This window comes from Sorex fumeus, unplaced genomic scaffold, assembly GCF_029834395.1.
Source record: "Sorex fumeus unplaced genomic scaffold, SorFum_2.1 ptg000009l, whole genome shotgun sequence".
NCBI lineage: Eukaryota > Metazoa > Chordata > Mammalia > Eulipotyphla > Soricidae > Sorex > Sorex fumeus.
In genome coordinates, this window is record NW_026606066.1 from 18851941 (window position 1) to 18871131 (window position 19191).

The 19191-nt window shown below is 35.6% G+C and overlaps 1 protein-coding gene across 1 annotated transcript in view; it reads right to left on the reverse strand.

The window, feature by feature from the left end:
- The window catches only part of TTC21B (tetratricopeptide repeat domain 21B), an 80600-nt gene that overhangs the window by 26606 nt on the left and 34803 nt on the right, over positions 1–19191 (reverse strand). Inside the window, exons 19-25 of the mRNA XM_056110168.1 lie at positions 16694–16800; positions 13082–13270; positions 9945–10055; positions 8749–8830; positions 4851–5001; positions 4432–4593; positions 1964–2159 (exon numbers count right to left, since the gene is read on the reverse strand). Of these exons, the coding sequence (XP_055966143.1) occupies positions 1964–2159; positions 4432–4593; positions 4851–5001; positions 8749–8830; positions 9945–10055; positions 13082–13270; positions 16694–16800 (998 nt within the window). The remainder of the gene's footprint in view (positions 1–1963; positions 2160–4431; positions 4594–4850; positions 5002–8748; positions 8831–9944; positions 10056–13081; positions 13271–16693; positions 16801–19191) is intronic.

The window sequence follows — 19191 nt, forward strand, 5'->3', positions numbered from 1 at the left end:
AACAATTCAGCAGAGCACACCCTGAGAACTTTACTTCAATGTCAGCAGAAAGCTCTACTCTGTATCTTTGAACCCAGAGAGCAACGAGAGATGTAGCTTTCCTAAAGCCTGTGGGTGGTGGTGGGGGGGGGGGGAAGGGGGAAGTTGCTCTGTGTGTGTGGGGCGGGTGGATTTCTGACACCCCAAAATTGCCACTGTGCCTTTGGTTAGACCCCAACAATTGGGGACCAAGTTTACCAAGAAATTAAACAGCCAAAAGTTAGGGATGTGGGAGCCATGACAACAAATTACCTCGAGCTCAGCTATACAAGCTCATTTATTGGCCTTATTTCAGAAACCCACAGATAAATCTCAAAAGAGATCAAAAGTGAATCTCAGACCTGTACAAGGCTGAACAGACTGGGGTCAATCGAAGGGGGGTAAATTGGCCTGGTGGACTGCCCAAGTAGAGCCCCCAGCAGCCACTTGATTCCACAATCCAAAATCAAGGCCATATCCCCAGCCTGACTCCACCAGTTCAGGATGAACCTCATCAAGATATAATATGTTGAAAATTCTGATATGTGGGTTTTATGACTGAAATCTCCAGGCTTTCTTGGAATCGGGATGGGTTACCTTGCCCTACTTCCCAATACACATGGAAGCACTGGAAGTCACCTCCACAAACCAACTCCAATGACACTCTGCAAGGTCTACTACTGGCCTTGCTTTAGAGACCCATAAATAAATCTCGAAAGAGATCAAAAGCTGCAGTTAATCTCAGACACACACATGGCTGAACAGACTGGGGTAAGTCAGAGGGGGGTGGGCTGGCCTGTGCCTCCCCAAGCTGAGCCCCCAGCAGCCACTTACTTCCACAATCCAAAATTGCTGTCATACCCCTAGTCTGACTCCACTGTCTCAGGATGGACCTCACTATCTGCTGAAAATTTTGGTATGTGGTTTTTGTGACTGAAATCTCCAAGCTATCTCAGGGTTAGGATGGGTACCTCCTCCCACCTCCCTGTACTTCAGAAAGCCCTGGCAGTAATATCCACATCCCAAAGCTGCCACCCAATTAAAAGCTACTCCAGCCATATTGTCCTGATAAAAATACCCAATGTCCTGAACAAACACATGACCTCTTAACACCAGTATTGCAAACCATAATGCATAAAAGGAAGAGGAGAGAGAGAGCAAAAAGGAAAGTGCCTCCCACAGAGGGAGGCTTGGGGTAGAGGGTGGAGGACTGGGGGATGGTGGTGGGGAAACGGAGGACATTGGTGATTGTAAATGTATACTGGTGGAAGGATGGGTGCAGGATCATTGTATGACTGAAACCCAATTATGAACAGCTTTGCAATGGTCTATCTCACAGGTATCCAATTAAAAACTTTTTAAAAATAGTAATGTGGAGTCCATGCCCAGTTCAATCAGCTTAACCAATGACTGAATAAATAGGAGTACTCCTACATTAAAAAAATAAGAAGCTGAATTTGAATGGAGAAAACTTCTAATTTATTACTATTATTATTTATCACTATTACCACCACCATGATCAGTGCAAGGTATACTATATATTTTATACTATACAATATCACTACTATGTTTCAGTGTTACTAAAGAACATTATTACTTGCATGATTGAATAGTAAATTTCCAACATTAATTTAAGGTTTATTTCATTTTTTAAGCTAGCATAGGTGATAACACAGAAATGCTCCAAGAAACAAAGCTGTTACTCTGATAATTTAGATAATTTTGAAGAAACACCTTTCTAGACTTTACCATTCGAACAGATCTAAACATACCAGTAACATCAATATAGAAAGTCATTTTTAGAAAGAGATAGTTATTTAGAATCATGTCAAATTACGTCATTTTAAATAACAGCAAATAACTAAGTACATCTTAACGACATATACATTCTTGTATTCTACGAAGGAACGATAATATATGAAGTTGAAAAAGAGAATTTACTGACCTCTGATGTTGCTATTTCAGTGAAGGTGTTTAAAGCCTGTTCAACATTAGATTTCTGTTTGGTAGCCATTAGGCAATAGTTTCCCATTATGCGAAGCTGTACATGACCCTGAACAGTCTGAGGTTTTAGTTCTTTAAGGAGCTTTTCTGCTGTTCTCACTGCTAATTGCACAGACTCTTGCTTCTCAGATGAATTACTGTATATAATTAAAAAGGAATCTCTATTATCATAAAGTAATATTCATGGAATTAGAATGTGTTTTAGGGTTCACTAATTACTTTGTCAAACTTAAAAATAATTCTTTTGAAGAATTATTCATTCTATTCATTCTTTCATAATACAGAATGAAACATAGTATATTTTACTATGCATAGTTGTATACAAAATTAATACAGCTTCATTAAACCATAGAACGTAGGGTGAAGAAAAAATGGCAATGTTTGTATGTGTTAAGCACATTCATGCCAGTTAATATAAAACAAAACAGCAGGATAAGCAGAACCAAATGGTTTTCAAGTGGTGTTATCTATAGAGAAAAGGAAAAGAAATAAGGGCAATAACAATATAAACATGTAACAGCAATTTTCTTACATTCTTTTTTGTTTGCTTTTGTTATTTGGGCCACACCTGGATGTGCACAGGGCTTATTTCTGGTTCTGTGCTCAGTGATTGTGGGACTATATGGGGTGCCAGGAGTCAAACTCAAGTCGGCTGTGTGCATGGAAAGCATCTTACCACAGTACACTCCCAGCCGATTTTCTTATATTCTGTTACATATATATACACACACACATATATATCTTTTATATAAATATATAAATCCTAGTCATTAAAGTTCTTTTTCTATCCTCAAATCTTATCTTTTTATGTTCTCTAGAATATTGCACATTGTTAGCTGCCATCAAGGTTCCTCTCCTTGTATACTCTTACACAGTTTGATTTCATCTCTTACCACAATGACTGTCCTTTCTTCCAACCCCTTGTAATTCAGACAGCCATATATTAGTTACCAGACTTTTATTTCAATATTCTACTTGATTACCAAAGAAAGTATTCATGGACGACCAGTTATCCACTGAGTATCTTTCTCCTAAATCCGTATCTCCAGTTCTGACTTCCCTTTTGAATCCTAGTTTTGTATTTTCAACTATGAGATTTCTAGGGGGACAGGCTGTAATTATATTAAAGTATATCATCATAAAGTTCTTCCTAAAACAAATGTAGAATAAACATGCATTTCTTTCTCCTGCTCTAAATTTTTCAGTGGCTATAATAATCTGTCACTGTCAGTAACCTTGTTCTAATTTTCTCATACTCATATAGATATTGTGCATTGATTGTTTTACATAGGTATGATTTTGTAAGTTTCCATAGCACTTAATGTCCATTTAACATTTCTTTTTAGTTGGAGATTAAATGATTTCCAATGCTGTCTGCCTCCTCAGTAAATTACAAGCATCAGAGAAGCTACAGCTTACACTACAGACATTTGCATCCTCAGATGTAACCCAGCATGCATTGCCTAGTTCCAAGGAGAGGGTATGCAAAAAAGCACAGGTTTATAACTATTTGTCAGCAAAGAGGCTAATGGGAACCTCGAACCATGTAGAAGCTAACGGGAACCTGGAACCATGTAGAACTAAACCCCCAAAGTTCACTAATTCAATCATATTAAACAAGCTAGCTCTGAGTTTATTTAACAATGAAATTATAGGGAAAAAGTAGAAAAATGCATATGCAAGAAAGAGTACAGGATTTGGCACATATCTACCAGTATAATGGCAATTCTAGGGGCTGGGTTGATAGCACAGCAGGTAGGGTATTTGTTGCATGCAGTTGACCCGGGTTCAATTCTCAGCATCCCATATAGTCCCCAAGCACTGCCAGGAGTAATTCCTGAGTGCCTGAACCAGGAGTAACCCCTATGCATCACCAGGTGTGACCTCAAAAGCAAAAAAAAAAAGGCAATTCTACGGCTGTGTAGATAGCTTTCGACAAAATAATAATGTTCTGCATTTTACGTTAGTTTCTACAAAGTATGAGTGAGTCTTCATAAATTGTTTAGTCTGATTTAGGAATCCTTTTTTTTTTAAAGGTTTTTGGGCCATACTGGGCAATGCTCAGGGGTTACTCCTGGCTACTGCCTCAGGAATTACTCCTAGCAGTGCTCAGCAAATCATATGGGATGCTGGGGATTGAACACAGTCAGCCATGTGCAAGGCAAGCACCCTACTTGCTGTACTATCTTCAGCCCCCTGAATTAGGGAAGATTCTAAGATTCATTCATAATTCTAAGATTCATTCCTGCTTTAGAAAAGAGTCATTTTAGCTATGGCTTACTCTTTCAACCTTTCATTAGTACTATTTTAGAATACAGTTCACTTTTGTAAAGTATCTCTACTTAATACCTCAAATAAGATGTTAAAAAAAAAGGAAGAAAGAAAAAGAATTTGTCAAACACTACTTACCCCAAGTCTCCATCCAGATTTTCAAAAACTTCACCTCCAATAGTTTCATTATCTGGATTTAGACATATTTCTATCATATTATAAAGGGCATTTTGGCCCCACTCACTATCTTTCCGTGCTTTATTGAAATGTCGAAGGGCATCATTTGGTTCTCCAATATACCTAGTTATATAGTTAAAAAAAATCACTGATGTCCAATCACTGCCTAAAAATGTTAAGTACCTTTTAATTTATTTGGTATACATAACTATTAGCATTTTTAAAATGGAAATAACACAATATAAAGAAAAACTCACATTTAAAAAAACATTTTTTACTGAATCACTGTTATCACATTTTTTTAATGTGAAGAAAAGGCTTAACTTTAGCCACAATGAGGAAGAAGGATTTAAGTAGGATTTATTTGTCAAAAGACTTACCAAAGATATAATCCTTTACAATATTGAAATCCTGCTTCCAATTTTGTTCTAGAGTTATATTTCTCAGCCATTAAAAAATATCTTGGAACATCATCAAGTTTTCCACATCTTCTTAGAAAATCAATCAATCGAGATAATGTCATATAATTATCTAGAAAGAAATTATTTCAGTTATGAAAAGTCTATTTTTGTATACTTTTAAAATTATATATAAATATTGTGATACAGAAAAACCCAAGAATCTTTATAAAGTGTGTGTGTTCAAACTGAGAGCTTATATTTTTGCTTTAAAGGTTAAAATCCTGTTTCTTTACAAAGCAGAGTTTAATTTATAAAGCATAATTTAATTATGAAGGAATATCTTAGCAGTTATAAATTCCTGAAGAGAATGTATGGACAACTGAATGACTGAGCAAATGATAAAAGTTTGGGATGGTCTGGTTGGACTCAGTGAGAAAGTTTTGCATAAGTAACTATAAAAATGTGCATTTGTTATAACTTACTTTTTCTTTTTAAATTTTTATTAGTGAAACACCATGAGGTACAGTTGTAGACTTACAAATTTTTATGCTTGGGTTTCAGTTATATAACTTACTTTTTATTTTTTCTGTCACCAAACCTTTCTAGAAAGTGCTTCTGCAAAGAAAAATCTAAATTCTAACTGTAAAATTAAAGAGGACTGATTTGGTCACATGATCTATCCTTAAGCTCTTAGTACGGCTAGAAAGGGGATGGGGCAGAGGACAATAGATTTTCACAATATTAAGGATGGGAAATTTAAATTTTTACTCCGTATTTGTTTGTTTTGGGGTTACATCTTGTAGTGTTCAGGGTCTACTCCCAGGTTAGAGCTTGGGGACTACTCCTGGCAGTGCTAGGGTACCGTGTGGTGCCATGAATTAAACACAGTCTTCTGCATGCAAACCATGTGCTCTAGCCCACTGAGTTAACTCTCCAGCCTCTTCAAACTTTTAAAAATATTTGCATATACCCAATGTACTATATACTAGCTAACCATGCTATATAATCTTAGCACAATAGCCCCAAAATTTCATGGTCTGTGTGTGTGTGTGTGTGTGTGTGTGTGTGTGTGTTTAGTGTTTGGGATCAAACCCAGCATCATACATGTGAGTCATGTTCTCATACTACCATTGAGCTACACCCCTGATCCTCCCTACTTTAATTCTAAGAATGAAGAATTAATTTAGAACTTAGGTTTCACATAGGACTACCTAGAAAGCTTCATTTTTCCTACTCCACAGTTCTTTCTTATCATCATAATACTAAAGGGTTTTTTGAAGGATAACTGACATATTACATTGTTTCATCTATGTGAACAACAAATGGATACATGTACATACTGTGAAATTTACACCTTATACATGAAATATCACATAACATCTATCAACACATAAACATGTGTTGCTATATACATATATGAAATGCTTAGTTTTGAGAATGACTTAATAAGTATTTTTTTTATTTTGTAAAAATAATACTTGAACACTTTAGAAAGCATAAAAAATACAGAAAAGAAGAAAGAAATTCACATTTCTAGAGAATGTCAAGTTTTGGTACTTTCTTTTATATGATATGAATAAAATCAATCTATAAATATTAAATGTAAGTAAAGAAATTATCTTTTGCTCATTAATTCTTATTAAGTCTTATAAACCTCTTAACCTCTTAACTCTATCTCCAATCCTTTACTAGACTGCTAAGAATCCATTTTATATAAATTATTGATTACTTTCATAGGGTTAGTTTAGTTCACAGAGTTAACATATACATAGACGCGCATGCACGCACACACAAACACAAACACACATGCGCACACATACACAAACAAGTTATAAAGCTTCTTTGGTTTTCCACATTCCAAAAAGAGAGACGGCACCATATGATCTAACAATTCCATTTGTGGGTATAAATAAGTCTTCCAAAACTGAAACCAGTATCTCAAATATTTGTATGCCAGTGTTCACAGCAGAATTATTCACAGGAGTCAAAAGGTAGAAACAACACAAATATATGAGTGAATAAACAAAATGTGATAAGTACATACAGTGGAGTCTTATTCAACCTTAAATAAAAGGAAACTGACATCTGCTTCAACATGAATGGGGTATGTAAAAATAAATAAATAAGAGATTTGGGAACTCAAACCTAGAACACCAAGTTTTAAAGGGAATAAAAATAGAACAGGCAAGAGGGAGAATAACCAGATGGACACAGCACCCAAAAGACACATTTAAAAAAGTCTGTCCTGGAGAGTGACATGGGGGCATAAGTCGTACCAAATACAAAAGGAGAGGCAAGCAGACAACTAGAGCCAGCAACTGGCCATCCTGCAAAAGCAGGTCCCAAAAGTGTAAGAGTAAAGGAGTCACAGTAAAGACAGAGCACACCAGAAAACCTTAGAGAAAATGTGTTAAGACCAGAGGATGGAAGAGAACAGGACAGTAGAAGAATCACTAAAGAATGAAGCGTTGTTTTCTCTACTGGCGTATTTACAGCTGAGAGATGTCATAGCAAGTTTAAGTGCCGACTAGGAGAAAATAACAATTCAGGAGAGGGAAAGAGCAGGAGGACAACTATTCTGTAGATAAGGGCTGGCACAGTTCACACAGGAGAAGCTGAATGTAAAAGGGGAAGCCAACCTGTGGGGAGGGGGCAGGGAACCAGGACTGGAGAGGGCGGACAGTAATGGAGAATAAAGGCTGCTCCATCCATTAGCTCACATTTCCTCAGTGAGGTTGGATATAGTTTACTCCTGGCTCTTCACTCAGGGATCACTGAATTGGGGGACCATAAGTGGTGCCAGGTATTGAACCCAAGACTGCTGTATGCAAGGCAAGTACTCTACCTTATACTATCTCTCCAGTCTCGGGAGGCAATACTTTTAAGTGGGAACAAGAAGGGGCAAAGAGTGGAAGAGTGTAGGTTTGAGAAGATAGGACCAATTATGAAAAGCAGTTGGGGATATGGTAGAATTTATTAAAGAAATACAAGATTTTTAGGTAGCATGAGGGCCCATTTGGAATCATCGGTCAAATTTAAAGTGAGATCAAGCAAAGATGCTGAAATAAGATTCAGAAATAAAGCAAATACTCTATGGGAATAACACATTCCATTAGAAGAGGAAACATAAAGATAATGAAATACTAGAAGATGAGGATATAGAAAAGTGAAGAGAAATATTATTTAAATAAACAACAGGCTGGTAAGCTGAGGATGTAAGTAAGAGGTAGAGCACATTTATCTTCTCTAAGAGTAACTGGGTCCAGTCCTCAGCTCTGACAAAAGAAAAAGTAGCTGACAGCTGAGATCTTCCCAAATAGAAGGAAAGAACTAACATGTAAGTCCAGACAGCTGAAACAACACTCAGTTATTTTTAATGTAAATTGTCCTACTCATTGTAAAATTATCAAAGACAGAAATAAAAACAAAACAATATTAGAGACTGCTAGGAAAAATTTACAACATATTAAGAAGTTCCAATAAGGCTTTGGTCAAATCTCTCAGCAGAAAGTTTACAGGCTTGGAAGGAGTGGGTTGACACAGTCACCATTTTAAAAGATAAAAACACACAGCTAAGAGGATCCCCCATTTCCCCCATCCCCAAACTCTCATTCTACTCTAAGGGAGAAATAAAAGCCTTTCCCCTTTAAGCAAAGGCTAATATAACTTAGCACTATATAACCTTCCCTACAGGAAATGAAAGTTCTTTTATATGAAAAGGTTTTCCATAGAGTCATTTTTGCTATTAAATGCAGTTGGAGAAAAGAAAAGTTGGAGTCAATCAGGGTTTTAGGGTATTTCAAGTAGCTTATTAATTAAAAAGAGGAGAAAGGAAATTGACTTCATTAGAAAAAAAATATAATCAGTGGTTATTTACCTGGTTTGCGTTCTAAGAGCTGTTGTAAATGAAACACTGCTTGTTCATAGTCCTGCTTTCTGAACATAAGATCTGCCATCATCTGCAAAAGTAAAAGTTGATTCTGAAAATATTGTCTTACATTTTAAAAAGCCTATTACTCTTGTCAAGATTCAGTGCAATGAAAAAACATACATATGAAAAACAAACAAAGAGCAAAGTTTAATACAAAGGAGTCATTTAAAATTTAAGAACAACTTGGCAGGCTGGCACTGAGATCAGCAAGACCAAATAATCAAGGTTGTGAAACAGACTGTTCTCTTCACAAAACTGTATTTTTAGCAAAAAAACATGTTTCAAGTAAGTGGCTATTTTAAACAGAAACTTGAAGGGAACTGCATGCTGTAAGTGCTATAACAAAAAAGATGTCTCACTGTATATGATTAGGAAGACAACAAGATTAGGAAACAAATCACTGAAATCACAAATACCTCAAAGGGATTTAAAGTGAGCAAGACCTATTGAAATGTTCTCACTATGTGCTTTAAAAAGGACGCGGTATATATATATATATATATATATATATATATATATGTATATATGTATATATATACACACACATATATACACACATATATAAGCATGCACGCATGCATGTATGTATATGCATGTATGTACATGTATATGTGCATATCTACATATATATTAGGTTTAATAATAATATTGTATGACTCCCATAAGCTCTCATATATAGTTGAGTGAAAGCTAATAGATACCTCAACTCAGGTGAAATGACAAAGAGTATAACTAAATATCATTATCTTAGAATGACACATTAATTTTTTCCTACAACTTCAGAAGTCCCACTGGAACTTTAAAATTAGTCCTGTCTGTCTGGAAAAGTTCTCAAAAGAATCTTCATCAAATTATAGCTTCACTCTATGTTCTACATCTGACCAAGCATTCTCTTAGGCATATGAAAAAATGTACTAGGTTTCAAAGGACAAATAAAAAGTTGCACTCAAATTAGTTAAATGTTAGTGACTCCAACTCTTAGTTCTTATTAATAAAATACACTAATAATGTTAATGGTGTTTCTTCCAAAAGTCAACATGATTGAGACCTCTCATCTATGAGTTTTACCAGCAATGGTCTGAAACTTCCACACATAATGTATGATAGACCCGTCTTCACAGTCCAAGGACTCTGGGACTAACCATGGTGGCAGCCTCATTGTCCTGGTCACTCTGAAGAAGCAGAGCACAGTGCCGCAGGCAGGAGTCAGGATCGTCCTGTGCCAGGTATAACCGTGCCAGTTCTAACATTATCTGCAGAGAAAAAGGGGCTGAGTTAGGAAGAAATTGTTGGGACTAAAGTGAGCGAGGGAAATGTCAGAGAACAGATTAAACCCTAGCTGACTAAAAGTTTATAACTAAATCAAAAGCATGATATGCAGAAAAACCATAAGCATATTTATCTCTATTTTCCTAAACAATGGGGAAAAGGCAAAGAGGTAACAAATCTCTTACAGACTGAAACAAAGCATAGAAAAAGCATATTCACCTTGAATCAGGAGCTTCAATGATGCCCAATGATGAAGTCAAACCACTTTCAACTATCAACTTTCACCTCTCTCACCAGATTTCCTCATTTGGAAAATAAAAAGCTAGAAGCAGATTAGGTTGTTGATATAGCTCCAAGAGCTGGAGCGCATGCTTTGCATTCTGGAGGCCAGGCTTCGATGCTGCATGGTGTCCCCAGGACTTCTTGGTTTTTTTTTTTTTGATTTTTGGGTCAGACCTGGCAATGCACAGGGGTTACTCCTGGCTCTGCACTCAGGAATTACTCCTAGTGGTGCTCTGAGGACCATATGGGCTGGGCTGATGGGAACTGAACCAGAGTCAGCCGTGTGCAAAGAAATGCCCTACCGGCTGGACTATTGCTCCAGCCCTCCCCAGCACTTCTGAAGCAGATAATCTCTAACATTGATGCTTCCCATTTAAAACTAGGAATCTAACTCTTTTAGCCACCAGTAAACAAGGTAGCTATTTGGTTTTGCCTTAATAGAGGGTTAGTTTTTAATCTTTTAAATCTAATATCTGAAAGAACTGCTTGCATGCAATTTTAAAATGTTCAGAGCTATTTTTTTCCCCGGGGGGGGTGGGGGTGGAGGGTAGAGTTCACTCTACCTGGCAGTGCTCTTGGATTACTCCTGGTCCTGTTTAGGTATTACCATATGCAGTGCTGGAAATTAAATCAGATCTCACCACATGCAAAGCAAGATCTTTAACCTCTGTACTATCTCTCTGGTCTGTCAATTTTAAACTTTAAGCTCTAAAATATGGGTTGTCTTGGGGGCTGGGGAAATAGTACAGTGGATAAGGTATTTGCCTTGTATGTAGCAAATGGGGCTCGATCTCCAGCATTCAGTATAGTCCTGCCAGGAGTGATCCCTGAACCCAGAGTAAGGAGTAAGCCCTGAGCACTGCCATACTGGACCATCTCGCAAAAAAACCTAGATATACAGGTTGCCTTTTGTTTCTTACCATTTATGTAAGTAGTTAACCATTTCTCAGAGTATTTAAAAATTAATCATCTATCAAGATAATCATAACAACATTTTATATAACCAGTTACACCAGAATCATTAAAATGCTTCTTCTAACATTTGAAGATCTTCCAAAAACTTTTCTACACCAGAATCATTAAAATGCTTCTTCTAACATTTGAAGATCTTCCAAAAACTTTTCTACACCAGAATCATTAAAATGTTTCTTCTAATCCCGAGTGTCATTTGAGGTAAGAGATCAAATTTGGTCATGTTTGCTTACCCAGCACCAAACAGCAGCTGAAATATGGAAGTCTATAAAAACTGTTCGGAAACTAAACTGTAAGGTCTAGATTCATATATTTGAGACTAGGAATTTTCTAAAAGTGGTTTTGAAAACACTGATGAATATTAAAAAACAAAAAGCTTACAAACTTAAACTTTATCTCTTTCTACAAAATTGTAAGGTAACATTGGTTTGTCCTTTCTGCCTTGCCACAGGGAGCTTAGATTTATTGGGTTACTCCCAACACAGTGCTCCCATTTCTCTGTGTTTATCTGTAACCTCTTTCTAAGTGCTCTGAAACTCCAACTGGTTAATCACCTTTATCTCCTAATCAGACTCTGTTAACTTGTAAATATCGCTTTTCTCTTCTCCTTAAGTCCTTTTCATAGTTAATTCTGAGCAATATCCTTTCTGTATAGACACAGAAAGACAATTAATGCTATGCTTTTGTAACGTTAATTGACTCCAAAGAATACTCACTCCTGGGCATCTATTCTCTCAATTTAAGACTCAGTTGCCCTTACTTCCTAGCACCCCAAAAGCAGGTTCCCAATGAAGGACTGGATGGACTCAGGGCAAGCTGTGAGCTCCTCTGGCATTAAAATGGGCCAGGCCAAAGTGCCACAATACTTAACTATAAGAGCATGGTCATGGACAAATTCTGACATGATCCAAAAAGGAACAAGTAGATTAGGACCCTGGTAGGGTTAGGAAAGATTAATCTGGCCTGAGCACTGTAGTCTGAAATCTATAGTGAGATGTCCCCAGGAGAGCCATCCTACAAGCTTAATGTATCTCTTACTGTGTCCATATAAAATTAAGAAGTAGAATTAATATGTTAATTAAGTTATTGTAAGTTATAGAGCTAAGGGAAGGTATTTCTGCCCTTGAGCCTGATCAGCCTCCTGATCAGGAAGGCCTTTGATATGTTGATTGTGCTACCTACAATGCAGGGGAGGGAGGAAAGGAGGGAGGGAGAGACAGAGACAGAGACAGGGAGAGACAGAGACAGAGAGACAGAGACTGAGACAGAGTGACAGAGAGAGAGAGAGAGAGAGAGACCAAGATGGCGAGGGGGAGCGTGGAGAGATGAGCAAGGGGACAACAGGAAGATACTGGAACAGGGAGCTTAGTGAAACTGGAACAGGCACATGGGGAGGATAGAATAAATGGCAACTGATCACCAACCAGCCTGGCCCTTGTTTCCTTCTTTGCCTGCCCATGGCATTGGCCGTCCTGGGTGGGAAAGCCTCTGGAGACCACTGAACGAAGGTGGCGAGAGAGAGAGCCGTGGATTTACTAGTCCCTGGTGATTACACACATAATAATTTGGGGACTAAACATTATTAAGACACCCCGTAGTTTTAAAGATTTCTTAAAAAACCCAGCATTTTATCTTGTGTTTTTTGTTACATTGAATTTCTAAGGTTCCCTATAAATAAGCTTTTGAGCATTTTACATTCAGGGAAATTAGATACGTGTGAAGTAAAAGATGCTTAAAATTTTATAAAGGTACTGACCTTATTATCTGTTTCACAATAAACAAGAGCCTCTCTATAAAACTTAATTGCTTTTTCATAGTCTCTCTGAGCCACAGAATGCTTTGCAATCTCTGCACAAATTTCAGCTGCTAAACGTTTCTGTGTAGGAACTGCATCTGGCTGTTCCATCTGAACACGCTTTAGTACCCGAGCTTGTAATTCTCGAGCCTAGAAAAAAAACAGATTTTAAAAAAAGAATTAAAAAAAAAACAGAAAAGAAGTCGAACAATTTTCAACAGCTCACATGAACATTTCTAAGAATATTTATGTCCTTCATCTAACAAAGCCTGATTCAAATAAAATATCTTAACGAAGATATTAAAATGCACTTATTTGCAATTGAGTTATTACAAAGCACATATATTTCCAACCAAAGAATTATAAGACTATGGGGTCTTTTACACTGTAATGAAATATCTACAGGAAAGCTCAATGATAAGAAATACTACCATGAAACAAATTTTTGGAAAAATTTCCTACATGACATGATTCAATCAATACAGTTACATATTTATGAAATTAATAAGCACTATCTTAAAATTACTAACACAGTAACAGAGAACTCCTATACCTTAGGCTCTGACAATAAAATTAACTTTGAGCTCAAGATAGTCATGAATGCACTCAAGCATCCATTTAACAAACAATAAATGTCCACTATCTGCCTCACCCTACGCTGTACACAGACAACCCTTCTGGGAACTCCTGTCAAACAGCTGGTTTTGATGAAGATAATCTAGGGCTGAATTTATTTTTTAAACCACAGATCACAGTTTAGGGCATCTGCCCGAAATTTATTGAAACCACAGGTTATGGTTTAGGATATTTTAATGACTTCTTTGAAAATAAAATTTAAAAAAATGTAAAATACTTATGATGAAGCTTAACATAATTTCAAAAGCGATAGCACAGCGGTAGGGCATTTGCCTTGCACGCAGCCAACATGGCCGACCCGAGTTCGATTCCTCCGCCCCTCTCGGAGAGCCCGGCAAGCTACCGAGAGTATTCAATATACCAGACACAGTAACAACAAAGTCTCCAATGGAGACGTTACTGGGCCCGCTCGAGCAAATCGATGATCAACGGGAGGGCCTTTACCTTTACCTATATTTTTTATGTTAAAGTTCATTAATGCAAATATACAAATATGCATAGATATATTTATTTGTATATAACTGCATGCGCATAAACACTGTCTTCCTCTCATGGTCCTCAAACCTCTAAATAATTAGTTTATGTAGAATGACTGTACCTCTTCATCTGATAGTTCTTTAGACCTGCTGAGTCTACTTAATGATACTGTAGCACTGTAGCACTGTCTTCCCATTGTTCATTGATTTGCTCGAGCAGGCACCAGTAATGTCTCCATTGTGAGACTTGTTGTTACTGTTTTTGGTATACCAAATACACCACAGGGATACTAATACTAATAAAAAACGTATTACTAATAGAACCTTCTTTCCCTCTTAAAAGTTTCCTGACAACTAATAAATTATATAGTCACCTATGTCCAAAAGATACACACTTAAGTCTGTGGTTAATCTGTTAAGGTTTAATTTGTGCCCTAACATTTTTCTCATCACATTTTGTTCCAATATGATCTGAATCTTTATGCCAATTCTGTCCCTACAAAGTCAGACATGTAGAGCTTATTAGCTTAGCTTACAAGATCAACATCATATATAATTCTGTTTTTCAAGTGATGATTTACAACTTTCTAAAATGTGAAACATTGGAAGATACTTTGAGCAAACTGTTTAGGTACTTTCTGTTTGGGACATTTCCGAAAAGAATGCTCAATTTCCATGAGTCAATATAATTTGTCACTAAAAACATCTTCACATAGTATAAAATGTTTAGAAAAATGAAAACATTACCTATGTCATTTTTATTTCTAGAAAGATAAAGCTAATTTTAATAATTCATTACAAAAAGCATATGAGACTTTATTACCAACACATTTATTTTTTCTCTCTCCTTTCTTATTTTGTAATATATAATGGTATAAAGTCCCTTAAACCTTTAGCTAGGATGAAGGGTATATATCAACATCTTACTTCACTTCTTAATTTTTTTATTTATTCATATTATATTCATATCTTACTGAAGACCACCTCAAAGTAAAACTTATCAATAAATCTAAATATCTCATTAATTTTTATATGGAATAAAGATAGTTACATAAATAAAACCAATACCATGACTACTAAGTAAAAAACAATAAGCAAATATAACCTGTCTATATTAAAACTGTATGAAGTTACAAAGATAAAATTTTTAATGAGATTGTGTTTTCACTGAAGAGATAAACTAATATAGTTTTTTTCCCATAACTGTATCTGCTACTAAAGAGTTAAAATAATCTACTATTTCCTTTTAGTCATTCCACAGAAACTTCCAGGATCTATGGTGGTACAGATCTTAAGGTGACTCCTATGATTCTCACCTCTTATGTTCACCTTTTCTATATAATCACTTTTTGCTTGTGTGTAGGTGAGGCTTATAGCCTGCTTGTAACAAACAGAATATAAAATATCACCCATGATTACTTTTATAAGATTTTTTTCAGGGCTTAATCTTAGCTCTGCACTCAGGGATCACTCCTGGTGCATTCAGGTCAGTGACCATATTGGGTGCTGGGGATAAAGTCTGGGTTGGATGCATGCAAGGCAAGCATCCTGCTTGCTATACTATCATTCCAGTCCCAATACTTGTTTATTACTTTATGTAAGAAGAATCATTGCAGAGATTTTTACTTTTGATGATTTCCAAAAACTATCTGGTTATATAAGTTGATCTACCAACCAACAACCATCGGGCTGAGAAATCCTGAGCTTCTTAGGAGGGCTTCCAGTCAACAGAAAATAAAAATTTGGAATCTTTACAGCCTTTAGGACATGAATTCCCTTGAGGAAATGAATTGGAGGGCACCCCTCCCCTCCTAATTAAGTTTCTCTTGCTTATGGTAGGTGAGTCAGGACCACATGAAGAGGACCAAGCCCTCATGAGCATTACCCAGAACAATTATATAATCAATGGAGTGAAAAGATAGAGTTAGGCTTTTAGAACAATCTCCTTCTGGAGAATTTCTGTTGAGGAATGAAACAAAATTGGAAAAAGATAGGAATAGGTTAGGAGTCATATATTTAAAAAGAAATTGGTAGGCGAACTATAAATTCATGGGGCTGGAGCAATAGCACAGCGGGTAGGGCGTTTGCCTTGCATGCAGCCGACCTGAGTTTGATTCCCAGCATCCCATATGGTCCCCTGAGTGCCGCTAGGAGTAATTCCTGAGTGCAGAGCCAGGAATAACCCCTGTGCATTGCCGGGTGTGACCCCAAAAGCAAAATAAATAAATAAATACATAAATAAATTCAGAAATCAAAAACTCAACTACTAAGAATATTAAAACGAATATAAAATGACTACATAAATAAAGTAGCTATAGAAATAAAATAGCTGACATAAAATGTATATAAAATGGCCTCTCTTGAAATTTTCTGAGAGAGACGAGATCACTTTCCTCTTCCATAGCGTATAGTCCCTTCTGTGCCCATTACCAGGATACAAACACATTCACAAATGTGTTACCTGTTGTAATGAAGAGATTGCTTCACTAGATCTATCCATTTTACTATAAATTTTTGCTAGAAGAACTTGAGAACGTGCATCCGCCACAAGAGATGACAGTTCATTTACTATGAAAGAACAGAACATATTGAAAAAAAACACTTTTAAAGTAAATGGTCATTTTTTAGTGAGTTCTAAAACCTTGTCTTTAAAGTGACTTATATAAAATAACTATCAGATAAATTAGGATGGCCCCATCTTTTCATGTATGCAAATATATTTTAAATTTATACTGAGCATGGTATTGAAAACGAACAATAAAACAAACCAAGATTCTCACAAACAATATGAAATTTATTATAAAGGTGGCATTTCAAAAATGGCAATGACACAAAATTGGGAAAATTAAATAGAAAAACAATATATGAATTAAAGTGTTCCATTATATAAAAACACTCAAAACACTTCATTAAAACATATTTATAATGTTAAGATTAGAAAACTTCTGAGCATGACAAGATATTCAGGAGCCAATAACTGACTGGTATTATGTAAGTATTCCATTCAATGAATTGCCTAAAAAATTTTTAATAAAGTACAGCAAGGATTAAAAATAATATTTTACTGAATAAAGAAATAATGATAAAGAATATGAATAAAAATTTCCTAGACAAAAATATCTGTTCAATTTTTAGAAGAAAATATCTGTATCAGTTCTTCTAACTGCCAGTTCACAAGTTCTGCTAGTCTACAGAAAAATCCTGCTAGTCCTCAAAAAAGTTATTGTAGTTGCTACATGATCTAGAAAACTATGTTTTAATTTGGCAGTATTTTATCATGAATTGTTGAGAAATTTGTGGACCAGGGGCAAAAATCATTGTTCAAAAGACAAGAAATAAAATATAACCAATCTAGTCAATCAATCATCAAATAAATAAAATTCAAAAGGGTTTTATTCTATAATACTACATACACTGGGCACACAATTCTGTTCTAAGAAAGTACAAAATGGTGGATTCATTGATTTTTGCCTCTTTGTCTTTAACTTTTCTTCAGTGTAGCTACCAACTAGGGAATTAGCACATAAAAAATATTGCCATATAACAGAATACCTATGCCAAAAATAAAAGCTGTATTTACTAATATGGAGAGAAGCTATTATGTGAAAAATAAAATCTGCAGATCCACAGGCATGAAATGATCCCATTTTTGTGTGGAAAAGATGGCATATAACTGTGAGAGAGACAAAGAAAGAGAGTACAGGGAGATTGATTAGAATGATATATGACTTATTCAATGTGGTTTTGCAGAGTGGAAGAGGATACAACTTTCATTCACTTATATAATTTGCAATTTGGAGCAATTGCATATTTTATTTAAAAGATAAGATTCTTTAGGATTTAATTTGTATAAAAATAAGAAGGCAACTTGATAACATCCTTAGATTAAATTTTAAATGTACATACCCTATGACTTCCCAGTTTTTTCTTAAGAAATAAAAGCAAGTGGATATCAACAATTGAGATGCATGATTCACTCTAACATAGTTTATAAACTAAAAAGAATGAAAGCAAAATTGGGGAAAGTTAAAAAACAAGAATTTACGTAATATTGTGGTATCAGAAGACAGAATGATATGTAATGCATTGATATCACACTATATTTAGAGTAGAGTATAAGTGAAAAAGGAAAAGAGAGAAGAACCCATTTTGAAAATAAATTTTTATACATGTATATATATGTAGTATTGCACAAAAATTGTTATTTCTAGGGAGGTAATTTGAAAAGAAGATAAAGTGAATTCACAAGAGAAAATGGAGACCTACATATAATATTATTGTAAATTTCAGTATCTCCAGCAGGGCTTTGGGGGCAACTCCTACTTCTACTTTGCTATTTAGGTTGGATAAGTCATGCTCTGGCTGGCAATATTCTGCTCTCTGGCCGGTGGTGCTCAGGGGCAACCAGAGCTATACTTCATGGTAGAGAGGGTGCCGGGTTGCACTGGGGATCAAACTGATGACCTTGCACTCTCACCTCTTTGGGAGATCTCCCAGGCTTTACAGTAAATACTTTATTTTTCTATTATTTTTTATTTCTTAATTTTAGTTTATAAAGTAGTTCACAATACTTGATTACATTTAATACTCAAACACCAATCCCACCACCATTACACCGTCCCACCACCATATTTCGGTTGTTTCCATCCAGAACCCCAATTCCTGCCCCAAAGCAAAACGAAAGAATATATTTTGTATTGTTTGTTATGAAAAATCACTAAAAATACAGCAAATATTTTTAAATGACTTAGGAAAGAGTAAATGTTATAATTTGATGAATTGTAGTTTAAAGGGAATTTCCTTTATATCATTGTGAAAAATATCTCTCTGTAACACAACTGTTTTGTAAATATGTTTAGATTTTTTTTAATATTGTTACTAGAATATTCTAATAAGTAAAAATAAGTATTCTTGTATATAAAATACTATGAATACAAATGTGCACTTACATAAAATAAC